Here is a 17,585-nt window from a genome sequence, read left to right on the forward strand (position 1 = left end):
ATTTTAGAATGTGACTTTCAACACGATATTCCTAAAATTATTAATATTTTATTAATAACTATATATGTAAATTAAAACTAAATATAATTTGGTTTGAATTTTTTTGGTTTAAAATTAGTTTTTTTTAATGGCGTCGTTTTAATAATTATATATATGTAATTACTTTAATGTTTATATATAAGCTAATTTATATCAGAATTATTACTTTATATTTGGATGGTAAATAGTTTTGAAATAATTTATTTTGCTTAAGTTTTATGAGAAACATTATTGTATATATGGTAAAGTTATTAAAGTGGGTATGAAATTATATTTTGCAATATTTGATATGTAATATTGAGGTTAGTTTAATAAAAAATAATTTCAAATAAAAAATAATAATAACTTATTTAATTCAGTATTTATAACAATAAATGATATTATCGTTATATAAATTATTTCATTTAAAATAGTTTAATTTGTGATTATAGTTAATATATATTATCTCTGTTCTACCGCGCTCCACCCCTTCAGCCGGGTCAGCCCCTCCAGTCGTGCTCCATGTCTTCCTGTGTGCTCACTACTCAATTTGCTCTCTTTTAGATTTTTTTTAACTGTTATTATTGTTAGTTAATTTGTAAACTCTAATTTTTTATTACTGTGTGGTTTAGGATTGTGAATAATCTTAAATAATTGTTGTCCATTAATCTATGAACTGTGATTTTTCATTACTTTGTGGTTTAGGATTATGAATAATCTTGAATAGTTGTTGTTAGTTAATATGTGAAGTGTGATTTTTCATTATTGTGTTGGTTAGGATTGTGAATAATCTTGAATAATTGTTGTTAGTTAATCTATAAACTGTGATTTTTCATAATTGTGTGGTGTAGGATTGTGAATAATCTTAAATAGTTTATCATATGGCATTTTATGGTTTTTTTTTTTTAATTTGACTTTTGAGTTTGTATTTTGAAAAAGATCATAATATTGTGGTTTAAGTAATATTTTTACTTTTGATGATATTTTAAAGTTTATATTAGATTATAATTATGTTTTACTCTGTGTATTTATATTTTATGTATTATTTTATTAGAAAACAGTTTTTTTGGTTGAACTACAGTCAAACTAATTAAACTAGTAAATCAGTAGTTAGAACGGTTTAATAACCAGTTTGATTTCAAAACTTTGCTATAATGACAATGTATTGTAGGTACAGCAGTTTTTAGTAACTAAAAATTATTTTATAATATGTAAAAATTAAATTTATTTTTTATGTAAAATAAATTTAATTAATTATGATTTAATATAACAATATAAATAATATTTGATATTGATTTAACATAATTATTTATATTAATTATAATTTAATATAACTAATTATTAAATAATTAATTTAAATAATTAATTAAATAGATATATAAGTATTTAATATATATTTAATATATTTTTTATTTTTTTTATTAACTTACCACATAGCATGATTTTATTGGTTGTTGCAAGTCCCTGCTTAGAGGGACTCTCAACCTTGATCCCCGTGAAGAGCCCTCTTTTCCTTTTCACTCCAATGGTAATTGAGTCTCCATATGTCAGAAGAGGAACTCTATTTCTTAGCATTGGAGTTGCTCTTAGCTTTTATTTTTAATTAGAGAGCAGCTTTACAAGAGTGATTATGGTTAATTGGCTAACTTAGAGTGAACTTGGCAAATTTCTAGGAATAGTTTTTATTATGGCTTTATGCAATAAAAATGGATGTTATTAAATTTGTCTGGGATGAAATTGAGTTGGAATTATTCTTTACTTTTTTTAAGTAAAAAATATTTATATGAATAAACATAATTGATCAAAAAACATGAAAAAAATAATTTAAAATATAAATTCATTTTTTAAACCGAAAATATACAAATTTGTTTCTTAATCAATTTAAAAAAAATGGATAATCAAAATATAGTATATAATATATTGTAAAAAATTTGAAGATGCTGCTTGATCAGAGAAAAAAGGTAAAGTTATTCAGCTCATATGTATATTTAGATTTACATGTATGTATTTTAATATGTTTTGGATTAGTGTTTTGTATTTTTTGGGGAGGAATTTAGTGGATGTTGAGAGGTAGAAGATGATATGTGTAGTAACTTGTGAATGTATCTATTACCTATGTATGAATTTATACTCTTTTGGTGATTGAAATTTTGTTCTGTTACTGTTTTAGTTGTGTGCTGGATATGGGGATATGGGGCTTGCGTGTGGTTAATAAATAATAATTGGTCTTGCAAATGTTTATGCTTCCTTGCCATATGCTAAATACTTTAGTTGGTTTATGAATCTACTTGTGTGTCTTTCACTTATCTATTATATTTCACTCAGTAAATCACTATTACTTGAAACCATTTTCTTTCCGGTATACACCAGCTATAGACATATGGAGCATTGTATGCATTTTCGCAGAACTTTTGACTGGAAAGCCTCTTTTCCCTAGGAAGAATGTTGTCCATCAATTGGATCTCATGACAGATCTTCTTGAAACACCATCTCTTGAAGCCATTGCCACTATAAGATTTTTGTTTATTTGTGACAATTTTTTTTTTATTTATCGAGGTTTATTACCCCTCCAAATAGTTTGTAGAGGTTTCTAAAACCCCAAAAAATTTAAGGTGCTTTTGCCTCCACAATCTATTTAGCGGAGAATTTTATGTATGTTTAGTAGAGGTTTTATATTAAACTTTTGTGGGGGTTTTAAATCACTTTTGTAGCAGTTGAAAACCCCCACAAATTGATTTTTTAATTTAATAAAAATTAACTATTTTGTGAGATTTTCAAACCTCCACAAATTCTATAATTATTTATTTCTTTTTAATTTAAAAACATTCTTAATCTCATCTCATTTACATACTCTCAAATTAAAAATTTATTTTTTAATATCAAAATTTAATAAATATAAATGCCATGGAGTATAGCATTAAAAAGTGTTCCTCCTGAATTTTCATTAATAATTGGTTCTTATTGATATAAATCAATAAAGCCTTGATTCTTCGACTGAAGAATCAAAATCTAGAGGGAAAAATAAATAAATAACCATCAGAACCAAAAACCAAAACCAAAATCAAAATTAATGTGGCATAATACACATTTACACAAAACAAACAACAGTGTACAGTGTTACAAATTTACAATTTTTGCTCAACGTTAACATGGATTACTGATTTTACAATATGGTTCAAAAGTGATGTATTACTTCACCTATTTTCCAGCAACTTGAAGGCTGTCTCAACCAGTGAGTGAATTGTTAGATTGTGCCTGTTCAATCCAACAGTACCAGAGAAAACATTGAAGCTTTCAAGCTCTGATGTGATTTCTAATACACCTTCCAGCACCTTCTCCATTCCCATATGCTTGAAGGTATCTATGTTTTCTGCTTTGTCTTTCATCATCCAAATCGCAAACTCTATGGCAAACCTCCTTATCCTCAGCACCTTTGTTGCCGGATACTTGTGCTTCTTGAGAATATGTACTAGTATACTTGCCAGTTAACTTCAATGATTCCGGCTTCTTGAAATACATAGCTTGATTCCTGAGAGGACATGAATGTGAAAACATTTGCTGCTAATCCAACCATGACTTCTTGTAGCTTGTTTTCTTCTGATTTGATTGCCAGAAGTATCTGCATAATTTAGCAATTTGTTAAAATTCAATCTACATAGAAACATAATATGAAGTTCACATTCTGATAACACAAGATCATAATGATGAGAGTAAAACTTACTGTTGGTGCTGCGCCCATAACAACCTTTAGCTGGTTGAAGCATTTTGATCCGCTAAAGTAGAGATAACATTAAATTGGGTGCAAAATATCAATAATATACAAAGCAGAGATGACCAAAATCAAAGGAAGATATCATTTTGAATCAAGAATGGAAAAAAGATGTCACTAAAGTAGAGATAACACTCACATCTGACATTATGCCCAACCCAAGAATCTATAAATTCAGTCATGTCAAACCAAGTTCTTAGACATTCAGAATCTATAAATTGTATCAACCACAACTTTCGTTGACTTATTTTATATTTTCTAATACTTACTGTTATGTTCTAAGACAATTAACAACTAAGTTCTTACACTGGAGGCATGTATCCAAATGTTCCCACAAGACGAGTATGAAGTGATAAAAAGCTTCCAACTTCCCTAAGTTTAGTTAGCCCAAAATTTGCAACCTGGTGAATTTCCAAAACCTTATTAGACAGTTTTAATATTAGTCTCATCAGAAAAAAGAAAACAAAAATTGGAAAATAATGATTATTACCAAGAATATTACAATAAACTAACCTTTTCACGGAAGTATTTATATATTAATATGTTAGCAGGTTTCACATCACGGTGGATATAAACAGGAACAGTGTGAGATAAAGAACTAAATGGTTAAAATGGTAGTTAGGCACAAGTATCAATAGAGCTTAAGTGCCAGAGAAAGCTATTAGGATCCTCCATTATACCTTGCATATACATAATATACAATAATGCAAAAAATTTCATAATTGATTTTGATAATATACATGTGCTAAACTATAGATATGAATATGTTATTACCAATTCAGATGAAATCTCCATAAGATAATTAACTCTTCCTAATATCCTGCAAAATGAAACCATCCAGAATTAAAAGCTGATGATTAAGTTTGGTACATAACATTCTTAAAAAAATCATATTATAGAAGCTTACTCATCAAGAGATATATGATATCTTTAATTTCAACTTTGCTAAACACTCCAAAAGCTGCAGATTATAGCCTTGGATTTATATACAAAAATCTTTGCTTGTTATTATTCCTATATGGAACTCACTGTTATGAAAACTTGTGAGAGTTACACTGTGATGCTCACGGGTTTCTGATATGTGAATTTTGGTTAGAACAGAACACAACAATAGAAGAACATTTTATAATTTAGAGCTACCTTTCATGCTGACATATTAATACCTTCATGGCTCCACCACCTCTTTGTTGTTTTGTGGACTTTTTGTGTTGATCTTCACCAACTAGCATTGAAATTTTCATCAAAGGGTTTGCAAAATCATATATAGATAGAACCACTAATCTTGTAGCATTATTAGTATTATTATTATTATATTTATTATGTATATGTATGTGGTCCCTTGCCACGTCTCATCAATTTTATTCGTTTGCCAAATGCCTAACTACCATTTTTACTATCTTTAACTATCAATAAAATTATGCAGATAAGCTACTAATGGTCAAAGATAATTTATTTTCCTTTTAATTCTGGAAGATTATATAACATTATTAAAGATATAATTGGCTTGCTTTTACTTGGCCTCTCAATTCTGCAAAATAGACTGCTGCAAATCTACCCTGACCAATTTTGTTATCAGAGCTGAAGTTATTTGTAGCCTCGGCTAGTTCTTGATAAGAGAATTCCATCGATTTTGCCGCCATAATTGCTGGAAGGCCAGAAGCACTAGCAGCTGTGGATCCTAAAGTTTCATATTCACCACTGCTAGATGCTTTACAAGGATAAGGAAAAAAGAAACAAAAAGTGTTATTATTATGAATTCATGATCACAACATAATTAATTCATTGAACATTTTAACATTGTGTCATAGTTAATATAACTTAATCAAATAGAAAGAAACAAATAGTAGATTAAGAAGCCTAGAATTTCAATAAAATACAGTTACCATCTTGGGTTGAACTTGATATAAAATCTTCTGTTGGCAATTTAATTTTTTCTTTTTCCTTCTTCTGGAAATATCTAACACAAGCACAAATTAATAATGGCAGAACCCCACTTGTTCCAGCTATAGATATTCCAACAGCAACACCTTTAGCTAGACCTGTTTATATAAAAAAAAAATTAATAATTTAAGCTCGGTGGCAATGATTTCTTGTGTTATAGTCATCAATATAGACAACTTTCTTTGAAGTTCAGAGAGCTAGACCTGTTTTGCAAGAAAAAAAAAAAAGAAAAATGAGAGTTAAAAAGGATAGAAACCAAACATGAAGCCACAAAAGTAAACCTAGGATTCTTCTCTTATTGTTGCTACTTGCTAGTTGCTAGTTGCTACCCTCAATCACATTCACACCTTCCTCGGGAACTAATAATTCAGTTACACAAATTATAAAGAAGATCAAATGAGTTCATATGACCAATTCACCAAAATAATATTTTGACATAAATCAGTGAAAGCACCAGATACATCCTTGACTATTTCATTTCAGCATTCTGGAATCTTTAGAATGGTACCCTAAAGTAAGTACTCTTTTCAAGAATTAATATGGTTTCCCATCAGGTAATTATCAAAGATGAAAATTATGATTTCCTGTTTTCTCTTCTATCCCTTTTCTTCTAAGGACACGGAGTCCAGGAGAAGGAGATTTAAATTGAAATAAAACAGATGATTATGTACAAGGTCAAGTAAGTAAGGGCATGCAAGAAAGGAGCACAATTGAATATACCTCATCAACAAAATGAATGTTTCGCTGGTCAGCAGTATACATCAGAACATCCTGTTAAAAGATAAAAAAGGATAAAATAAATTAAAAAGCGAAACATTTCCTCTTACATTGAATCATTTCAATAATGAAATTTTGAGAAATCACTCTCCTTATTTAGCAGTAGAAACCATTTGACCAGAAAAGAAAAACACAAGTGGTAGTAGTGAAAGAGTATAAACTCACTCCAGCCATTGGCATAATTGACATTGGCTGGCCATCCCGGAAACGAAAGAGTCCACCATTGAAATCCTTGCCATAATTATTTAAATAGCACACCACCTTTGATGAACCAAAATTGTCAACAACAGTATTAAATAAAATTCAATAAAAGAGAGGAGTAATGGAAAGTGGAATCCTGACTGCAAAGTGCCGCTGTTTGAGGTAGGGTCTGTTATCATCACTATGACGCCCAATGCTTGCACCTCTGCTCCAGCTGTTTGATGATTCATAAATACAATAAGGTAAAGATTGTAAAAGAAGTAACAACCAACAAGCAATTGATGGTCCTTAAGATAGAGTAGTAACCTGATTAGAGCAGTGAATAACAAAGAGCTCGTATTAATTAGAACTCCATAACTTAGTGATGAATTAGTGTTGATGAATTAATACAAACATGTCACACAGAAAAATAAATCATTATTCAAAAATTCATTGATACATGCCACCAGAAATCAGTATCACAATCCCAATAGGTTAAAGAGAAAACAGGGTTGATAACCACAGCAGTTCCAGTGCAGAAAACTTCATCAGCTTCTAACAATTCTTCCACTGGAACACCACGCTCCTCTACCTACAAATTATTCATAGACCAAAGTTTCCAATTAATTCTTGATTTCAATACTAATTGAAGGAAACAACAATGTAATAAATCACCTGATAACCCACTCATTCAATGCTTTATAAGCCTACAGCAAACAACATTAGACCCTTACTAGAAGCAGTGATACTCCACAATCCATATAAACAGATTTTAAGTCATGATTTAATCCAAAGAACATGTTTTGCCACAAGTCACAACCAGTATGTGGTAGTGCACAATGAACTCTAACTCAAATCTAATCTGAATACATGTATTCCATTCTTGAATTCTTTCTAATCCAAATAGACACTGACTAACATTTCATGCAACTAGTTCTAGCACACACTTGATTATAAAAATCTGTTAAGTATACTACCATTCAACACAAATCTGTTATAAATACTTTAGTTCCATTCAAATCTTCACTCAAACTAAACATATGAAGTTGAAAAACATTGCATGAGTTACCAATTTCTACCCCATTTGCATCTATTCTCTCTATGAAAAATAAATGGAAACAGATAACACATGATTAACTATATCCAAGAAACAGATAACACACACTTTGATTAACTATATCCAGAAAATAAAATAAGACACAAGCATATCACTTGTTCTTCAAAGAAGCAAGACAATTTCTTAGTACACCACAATACACAACTCTGATATCTGAAATAAAAGAACTCACCTGCAAGATTCTACCTCTACTTAATCTCAATAAAATAACTTTGTTGTTAACTTTGAAATCAAGGCTGCTAAATTCCCTTACCCAGATTTTAGAACAATCTCAAGTTATTTTAGCCCATTTTTTTTATTTTTTAATAAAAAACTGCCTATTTAAATAAAAAATAAAAAATAAAAATAAATGGACTAGTTTATCTAGCTCAGTGAATTTCTTTTAAATGGACTAAGCTTTCATTTTAGAGACGCACATACTTGATATATAATTAGTCAAGTAGGCCTAAATGGATCATACCAACTTGTTTGATAGCTATAAGCAACTCTAACATTGAGAAGTAATACTTACACTATTTTTTGTTATATCTTAACCTATTGACTTTTTTATTTAGAAAATAGTATACAATTATTTTTTATTTTTTCAATTATAATTTTTTTATATTGAAAAGTTGGAAGTGTATAAAAAGGAGTATTATTATTGCAAGTAACACAACTTGTCTAATATTAAGAAATATACAGAGTTTATTTAGAGAAGAAACCAAAATAATCAGGAAATTAAATACCTGCAAAACTTTAAAGATAGACTAGATATCCAGAGTAGCCAGCAGTAAAAGAAAGTCAAGTCTAATAACTATATATTTAAGCATAACAGCATTGCAAGTCTAATAACTATATATTTAGCCAAGTAAAACACTGCACCTGAATCCCGAGGGCCCATTTTCTCTCAACAGGGATCTGTGGTCTCATTCCTACTTGATAGTCCATATAACCTGGAAAGTGCCCAGCAACCGGAGAAGAAACTTCACTGGAATAATTACGATTGAAACCAGCATCCTAAACAGTTACATTATAAAACCAAAAATAAGCTTTTCACAATATCCTATTTGAAAAGAGAAAACAAAGAAATCTAATACCAAGAACAGAAAATCTACAACTCCAGCACAAAATCCATAAGACAATCAAGGACAACACTGAATAACTATCAAGGGCAATCTATAACTTTCTTAGTAACAATCATCTGAATAACTATCAAGGACAACATCATGTACATCATCAAGAGACTTCTGAGCAATCTCCATGCACTTCTCAAACAAGTCTTTATATAGATAAACAAAAATCAATACATTCAAATAAAGCATCACTACCTTTATGTAGATATTTTACCTCTCGAGAGTTATAAGCTGATATAGTTAGGTGAGTGTAGTAATTAACTACCACTTTGCAACAAAAAACCAGCAACTTCAGCTAATTACTTTCCACTAAGATTACTAGGAACGTAGAACTATATATAATATTAGCTGTTAAATAAGGAGTTTTGGTGAAATGCACAATAGGATAATACTATTCATTCATATTCATTAGTCAATATCATGTCTTAATCCTTAAACTATTAACTAAAACACAAAATAGAGCCTCCTTAATCTTTTTTACTATTAAGGAGGCAACACAAAACAGAAGCATAACAAAATAAAAAGAGCAAGCTGATGCATTAAAGGAAAGTAATCAGGATTTTAAATATATATATGCCTTTGCCTCAGTCTCTTTCATGTTAAAAGCCTTAGTCAGCTCCAAAATATCTCTAAATCAGACTGATTAAGCATGAAAATGGCAAGTATCAATAGATTATAAACCATGGCAGTTTGTCAAAACATTGAATATCAAAAAGGAAATGGAATTCACAAGTTATAATGCAGTCAGGACATAAAATAAAATAAAAAAAAATCAACATAAAACTTAATTAGTGATGATGTCTTGGCATAATTAGAAATCAACCATATATCTTGGCAGCTTCCACGATGATTCTGGGCAGCTCCAGTGATGGTGGAAGACCTTCAGCAGCAGCCAAACAGAAACGTTGGTTCCCACCTCAGTAATGACAGTTACAGTAGCACAAGGAATCCGAACTCAACAAACTGAAGGGCAGAAACAGCTCAGGGCAGTGGACGTTGAATATGATTAGGACGGCAACAAGGCAGTAGCAACTCACCCCCGCTAGTGGCTCCAATCGCAGCAACTACAAATCGACGGCAGCAGCGACGGCTCAGGGTGAGGGAAGCTCGACGGCGCCCAGCGACACGAGCACGACAGCGGCTCCTCGCAGCTTCGTGGGTGGTGACGGCGACGAGCCTGGTTTCGACGGCAGCGATCGTGGGTAGCTCCTCTCGAATCTGTCTCTCTCTCTCTCTCATGTGCGACACGACGGCGGCATTCGACGGCAGGGAGGACGACTTTCCGCAGCTCTGAAGGTGGCAATAGCTGCAGCGGCGCTGCGGTGGTGACGGCTGGGCAGGCCTTTCCTCTCTTCTCTTCTTCTCCCGGTCCCTCTTCTCTCTACAGTGGCTGCTTTTGTTTGTTACGGTGAAGGAGGGTGAGGTTGCGGCTGTTACGGTTAGGAATCGGGGAAATTAGGATTTTCTGAGTTAGTTTGGGGATTTTGAGTTAGAAATTAGGGATGTTATAGTGAGTGGTGATGGCGCAGAGTCTTCTCTGGGTTGGGGGTGGCGTGAAGAAGGGAAAAGCTAAGCTGGGGTTTTACACTTTTATGTTTTCATTTTATTTGGCTAAGTGTTTGTATGTGTATTATTTGCTGAAAATTGAAAAAAAAAAATATTAAGTGTTGGACATTTGATCTGAGATACATTAGACAGCACTTTTAAAGCGTACCTGAAATCTGATAAATAGGTTAATTTTTAAAATGTATTTTTTGGTGTAAAAAGTGAATCCATAACTTTTAAGATAAGGCTATACTTTATAAGTGACATTTATAATATCTAAGGCTACAATTTTCAAGTGATGCCACAAATGTATTTTCTATTCTCCTACAAAAAAGAAACATGGAGAAAAGCATAACCTATTCCTATATTACGCTTTTCAAATGTAACCTAAAAAAAGTGTGGTTAAATGGATATTTTTTTGTAGTGTTCTTCCTCTTCTTCCTCTTCCAATTTTTTTGGTCTAAGTTTTTTTTTGGAGTTAAATTTATTTGGGTTTAATCAGGGTAGGTTAGGCATTGGCTATTGGTTTAGAAAATTGGGCTTAGAAATTTAAACTAGTTTTAATTAATGGAGGTTTTATATTTTGTCATAAATAAAATATGTTACGGAGGTTTTTCAAAACTTCCACAAAAAAATCTCCATAAACAAGCAGAAATCTTGTAGTGTGCTCGGATCTGTTCTTCAGTTTCCCTTCCTCTTTGCAGTCTTGTGTGTTTTAGTTTTTACTCAATGCAACCTTGGTTGCATATTAATAGGTAAGGAATGAGAAAGCTCGGAGATACTTGAGCAGCATACCCAAGAAGAAGCCAGTTCCTTTCTCCCAGAAGTTTCCTAATGCAGACCCCCTTGCTCTTCGTTTGTTAGATAGAATGTTGGCCCTTGAGCCTAAAGATTGGCCTTCTGCTGAAGAGGTTGAATTCTGAATTTTCATCCGTCTTTGGTTCAGTTTCTTTGGTAATCTTTTATTAACTTGGTATCTTGTGTATGATATTGTTAGGCGTTAGCGGCTCCATATTTTAAAGGCTTGGCCAAGGTTGAGAGAAAACCTTCTGCCAGCCAGTTACAAAGATGGAATTTGAGTTTGAGAGACGCAGGATAACAAAGGAAGATGTAGAAGAACTTATATATTGTGAGATTCTAGAGTACCATCCAAAGATGTTAAAAAAATTTCTAGAGGAAGCAGAGCCAACAGGTTTCATGTATCCTAGATATTGTTGTCTATGGCTGTAGCCAAACTCTTGTTTCATCCTTATTCGTTGCATTTCTTTAACCACTCAATACAATTTTTTATAATTGGCTATTCCCTAAATATCTCTATGTAACAGTTTGAATTATTAACCATAAGCCATGCCATATTTGCTGGCTTTTTCTTAGTATTTAATTCCCCATGCAAGTGGACTTTGAAAGTAGAAGTTCTTTTGTAAATAATTAAGGCTGAATGAGTATTTACCGTTGATAAATCTTTTTTCTGTTACTTTACTCGATTGTATGTTTATTCAAACGTAATAACCAAAGTTACTTTACTCCATAGTTTGATTATACAGTCTCTTCTAGTTTAGGTGTCATTGATGATATATTAATGAAGCCTTTTTGGCTGAGTGTTTTGGTTTGCTCCTATAGAGAATCCCTTGGAATTGAAAAAAGGCAAACAACTAGAAAGAAAGTATCCAAACTTGGGAATCTATCATTACAAAAAAGAATTTTGGTGGTTGATGCTAATGCAGTGAACAGAAAAGTTGCAGAAGGTGTTTTACAGAAATATAGGGCAACAGTTACTTGTGTCGAGGGTGGTAGGGCTGCTCTACAGATGCTGAAGAAGGTTGATAGCTTCTCAAGATGAATTACTAAAGAACTTGCAGAGATGGATGATCTGCATCTGCAGTCTTCTCTTGGTATTTCATGAAGCATAGGTCTGTGGGCATGTAATAGATGATACATCATTGAACCTGTCCTTATTCCAATTGACAGCTTTTTTGCCATTATAATTGAAGATCAAGTTTTGTAAGATATAACCGTGGATCTTGTAGTATAATTCACCCATGGAAGTAACATGCTCCTTTTTAAATATTATATTTTATCCAAAATTATTTAAAAAATTAAATGGATTGCTTACATAAATGTCAACAGAAATTAAATACTCAGGTAGTTATTAGCTATCAAATAAGTATCGATCGTTCTTCATTGCCATTATCGCTGAAACTGGCGACATCTCACCCCAAAAAGATAAATCTACATCTCATAATTTTTGTTGATAAATAATTCACAAATGAATCCTCTAAAGTGATATGATATATGTATAATAATTAATAAGAGAATTTATATTTCCTAAATACATCCGTATTTTTGCTTGTTGCCCTCAGATGTTGAGATCAAGAGTGAGTAAAGATTTTCCAAAACCTTTACACTTCAAAATTACAAACCACCACTTTATTATACAACCAATTCCTCTCTATTACACTATTAAAATAAAATGTCGAGCTAACAAAAGTTAAACTGAACAGGTGCAAATGCCTCTTTAATAATGTAAATCTAGGGCAATGAAATAGCACAATGTCCTAAATTGACATTTATTCACATTATAACAGTAACAGTTAAGTTATTAAGGTATTAAATTTTACAATTCTGATCTACAATACAAGCATCCTGAAAACAAGGAGGCTAGATCATCCAACAAGAACTTAAGAGAGGGGAAAATAATTCAGAATAAGAAGGAAGAGCAGATCAAATCCACCTGACAATATCCAACATTAGAATCGCATAAAGAATAAACAACAAGAACACGTCTAAGAGCAGCATGTCCCTCGAGAGTGTCCAACCATGGATGGCCAGGAAAAGTCTGTGGCAGATCCTGTACACATGCATGAAGAATTATTAGAGAAAGGGAGATAGAATCAGCAATTTTAACATGCATAAATTAAAAATTCCAATTGTTCTGAACTAATATCAATTACAATAACCATTTGAATGGTCGCATTAAACACCCTAACTTCCCTTTAGACCTTTACAAAATGTAAGACCCTACGCAAAGCTGATACATATTATTCAAACTGTACTGAATATCACACAAATTCCCCTCTTTTCCTGCTCAGCATATACTCACAGCTGCATTTTGAAAGAGTTCTGGAAACTGCTTGATTGGATTATACTTACTTTGTATGTTCTAATTACAATAGAGTTTGTATCATTTTTCTACTCATATTTATCTATATAGCTAGGAACATTATCTTTATCTATAAAATTGATATATATGCATAATAAAGAAATAATTAATAGTCTACTCTCATAGTTTCCAAAATATCAGAATATCCATGAAAGCGCAATTTTAATGTACACAATATTAACCTGCTGATAAGAAAGCGGGAGTGTATCACTGCTCCACTCAAAAGAAATAGCCAGGAATAATAAGGTGTAAATCTTGCACCTGAGATGAACATTGAACAAGAAAAACAAATTACCATACAATGAAAAATATTGGGCTGTGCCAAACTCCCAATTCAAATGACCTTTATTGCCAAAGAACGATAATATTATTATTAACCATCTTGAGATGTTTTACTAGATATTCTCAAAACATCATGACAACTGTCTTTACAACTATAGATGCTACTGCTAGAAAGGAACTTCAGGAAGTCAGTAAAAACTAAAAATACATAACTAATAAACTAACATGTTATCTGCTACGAAATTCCATGACGAATATTTACCTCAATGAGAAGGAGTCATTGCAAAATCAAGACAAGATCTCTAGCCTGCAGGAACATTTAAAAAAAAGGCCTTGATAATCTAATGCCAACAATTACCAGGAAGCAAACATTGGATACCAGAAAAGTTGTATATAGTAAGTAAAAGAGAACAGGACCTATTCATTATAGAGCTCAAAAACGGTAATGCTAAATTGGTACTGAGAAGTGGCAGTTGAATCTGAATTAGCTAAATCAAACAGCTCCTCAAATCAACAAGAGAGAGTTTGCTATATGAGTTTTCACCGGTGATCAAATTGTTATGAAATATGTGTATTGTGACATTCCTGAAAATGAGGGCATATTAGAGAAAGGCACTTGTCTAAATTAGTGAACAGTACCAAGGAAAAAAACCACTAACACAGGACAGATGAACATAAAATTGCACAATAATCTTTCACTTACTTTTTACCCCAGAATATTAACATGGTAATAAATTTCAAGAAACCTAAGGTAAACTAATGGATCTTGTTGCTTAATTAGGCCATTATTTTATTATGATTCATGCATTACATACTTCCTTCTTCTATTGTTACTTAACCGAGTCAACCAAGTGCAAAACTATTTTTGTGAAATAAGAAAATTTGTACATATTATAACACAACCTCCTAAGTGCACTGATATCACCAACTACCTTGTGACAGGAAGTCATCCCTGTAAAGAATATATGTAAGCATAAAAATATAACAGAAAGAAAGGTGAGCCTGGCGGGAGGAAGTGAAAAATAAGATCGTCCCACTGGTTCAACTGAAAATTAATTATAAACTAAATTCAGGGTAGTTCTTTGAAGATGTAGATGTCATGCAGCATTCAGAACATCGGATATTTAACAATATGGACACTTTGAGGTTTATAGCTTATTCATTAAAATCACCAATTCAACCTTGAAAAGCTAGTTCCGTTAACTATGCAATTATCATTGGATCTAATTAGAATCATAGTGCATGTTTGTCTTGGCATTGAAAAAGTAGCCCAGTTAATGAATTGAAGCATGCAAACCAAGTCTCAATTCATTTCAAATATGCTCAATAAAATTGAGCTGAGCTATGTCCCAACTCCCAAAGCCCAAACATGATTTTAGCCTCAACTTGTGTTAGTAAGGTAATATAGTTTGTGTTTAAAGTAATGAGCTAATGATACATCCTCTAAGTCATACTAATCCAAATTGCAACTGGTATAATAACAAGTTTGAAAAAAGCACCGAGGAAACTATCCCTTTTCTCAAAAAGCACTAAAACCAGATATTAGAAGTTTTATTATATATGCAAATAAAAGTATAGAAATAATTATATTTTTGTAAAATTTTAAGAAAAATACTTCCTAAACAATTTAAATGAGCATCGCCATGCATAATAAACATGCCTAGATGGAGGCAACAGGAATATATTTTTGTAAAATTTGTTCACAAAAGACTTCCCAAATAATCAAAATCTGCATTTCAATTAGCTACATCTTCCGTATACTATGACAAATGCTACTGGCATGCTTGTTATGAGCTGTAAGTGAGTGAAAGACCAGTTGATACAGTGAAAGTGTGAATGGAAGCAAATTTCTAGTTTGTAACAAAATCAAGTACTATCCAACCTAAAAGTCAAATCACTGACAATTGTTGAACTAATCACAAACTAGGAAGACCTAAATATAACTGGACAATTCAAAGAAGGAATGAACAACTGATCTATTATAAAAAATTATCAATTAAGTTACCTAGCTTGTTCTGGGCAATGAACTGGCATCTCTCTCCCCACTTTACCCAAACCTAGAAGCATTCAATTTATATTACATGAACAAAGTGTTGGATTAACAACTAAATAAACAATGATATTGATGGAATCATCAAAGAAACCACACCTTTAAGAAAATAGATAATGAGATATATGGAAAGATACATATATGAATGGTTCATGCAACAGATGAATTTGAGCAACATAAGACATAGCATACTAAGATATCTAGGACCTAAGAGGTAAACTATAAATTTAACCATGAAAACCAATCCTTTAATTTCATTGTTATAAATTATCTTTGCAATTAAAAAGGCAAATTCAGCCTGTGCATCTGCTTTCCACCAACTTTAAAATGGGAGATATCCATACAAGTTCTCAGTGAGCATGAAACAATAATGACATGTATCCTAGGAATTACATCAAATAAATAAGTAAGTTTTGACTTTAACGGAATTACTTTGTTACCTTGATTTCTGACTGAATAAATTAAATTTTTGGCAAAAAAAAAAGAGAAATAATGCATTATAAAAGAAACCTTAATTTAAAACAGTATATTTCATCTCCAAGGAAATTTTTATTTCTTTCATTGTGGTTCATACAGGACAGTTTCATCAATCAGTTAATATCTTATCTGATTCATATAAGAATTTATTGAGCTGACAACAAGCAAAACCTGTGTTTATAAAATGACCGGGTCATATTCCAATCAATGACAGTCAAGAAATCAGATATCAAAGTATTAAAAAAAGAAAAAACAGGACCTGCTTGAACAGATGCACTTACAGTGTAGTTCAAAAAAATATGCACTCTGGAATACTTTTCAATAGAATTGCTAAAATAAGAACATAGACAATAATTAACAACTGATAAATGCTAAAAAAGAAACAAGTTAACTGCAGGGCACCCAAATTTCTTAATTCAGCCAATAAACTTGAAAACTATCTCTTCTTACCTTTGAATCAAGGCTTCAAACCTTCACTATCGAAATTGAAGGTGATAGAATATAATGAAAATTGAACATTCTATAGCAAAATTTTCAGCTTCAAAACCATAGAATCAAAATCTCAAACATGTAAACTGCATAAACCAGGCACGACAAAGGAACAAAAAAAACAATCACATTTGGAATCAGAACAAATCACACACACCTGAATGGCTGAACCCCAATTGAGTTTGAATCACAAACCAAAGATCCGAATGACTGGGATTTCTTCAATCCCAACCCAGCCACGTGCATGTCCACACACATAAGATCTCAAGCAATAACGTCAATTTGGGAAAAATATTACAATGATTTATAGCAACATTTAGATCAGAAACAAAGTAAATTAATTGGTTAGCAATTCAACATCATCTCAAAATACAAGGAGAAGGAAAATTTGGAAAAGACAGAACAGGGGAAGCGACGATGCAGGGACTCACCAACGGACTACGGTCTACGACGACTCGGCGACGGCGAGGTCCCGAAACCAGAAGACGACGAGCGACGGCGACCCGACGAGTTGCTTCTGTGGCCGGAGACGAGGATCCCAGGGAAGGCCGCGACACGTGGAGACGCCGGCGAGCGTGACTGAGACGAGATTCGGTGAGACTGGAAGAGACTGTAGTGGGCTAGTGTGAGAGAGAAGAGAGAGTTTCAGAATTGAGAGAGAGACGTTG

General features: G+C 32.2%; 2 protein-coding genes across 37 annotated transcripts in view; both read right to left on the minus strand.

Moving 5' to 3' along the window:
• Nucleotides 1-2,964: 2,964 nt before the first annotated feature.
• LOC107475951 (uncharacterized) lies at nucleotides 2,965-10,001 on the minus strand. 16 transcript variants are annotated; one of them, XR_008006031.1, is made up of 9 exons: nucleotides 8,664-10,001; nucleotides 7,013-7,277; nucleotides 6,671-6,920; nucleotides 6,449-6,499; nucleotides 5,671-5,826; nucleotides 4,951-5,495; nucleotides 4,562-4,607; nucleotides 3,740-4,188; nucleotides 2,975-3,637 (listed from the first exon to the last, which is right to left on the minus strand). XR_008006031.1 is itself a non-coding variant. In XM_052257551.1 (9 exons), exons 5-9 carry the CDS (start codon nucleotides 5,026-5,028, stop codon nucleotides 3,488-3,490), a joined length of 444 nt encoding a protein of 147 aa, XP_052113511.1. In that variant the 5' UTR covers nucleotides 5,029-5,495; nucleotides 5,671-5,826; nucleotides 6,449-6,499; nucleotides 6,671-7,277; nucleotides 8,664-10,001; the 3' UTR covers nucleotides 2,977-3,487. The 16 variants fall into 16 exon arrangements, 2 of the variants coding, with proteins under 2 accessions (XP_052113511.1, XP_052113512.1); XR_008006021.1 differs by having other exon boundaries at nucleotides 4,695-5,495; XM_052257551.1 differs by having other exon boundaries at nucleotides 2,977-3,637; nucleotides 3,740-3,791; nucleotides 4,094-4,188; nucleotides 4,928-5,495; nucleotides 6,671-7,277.
• A 2,558-nt stretch (nucleotides 10,002-12,559) lies between these two features.
• The window catches only part of LOC110278072 (uncharacterized), a 25,755-nt gene continuing 20,729 nt past the window's right edge, over nucleotides 12,560-17,585 (minus strand). For 3 of the 21 annotated variants that reach the window (XR_008006055.1, XR_008006046.1, XR_008006054.1), the window contains 4 exons: nucleotides 14,319-14,486; nucleotides 14,164-14,208; nucleotides 13,802-13,880; nucleotides 12,563-13,307 (listed from right to left, as the gene is read on the minus strand). The gene's annotated coding sequence lies outside the window, so the exon portion shown is untranslated. The other 18 variants (XR_008006042.1, XR_008006052.1, XR_008006047.1 and 15 more) reach the window with 15 other exon arrangements.

This window comes from Arachis duranensis, chromosome 2, assembly GCF_000817695.3.
Source record: "Arachis duranensis cultivar V14167 chromosome 2, aradu.V14167.gnm2.J7QH, whole genome shotgun sequence".
NCBI lineage: Eukaryota > Viridiplantae > Streptophyta > Magnoliopsida > Fabales > Fabaceae > Arachis > Arachis duranensis.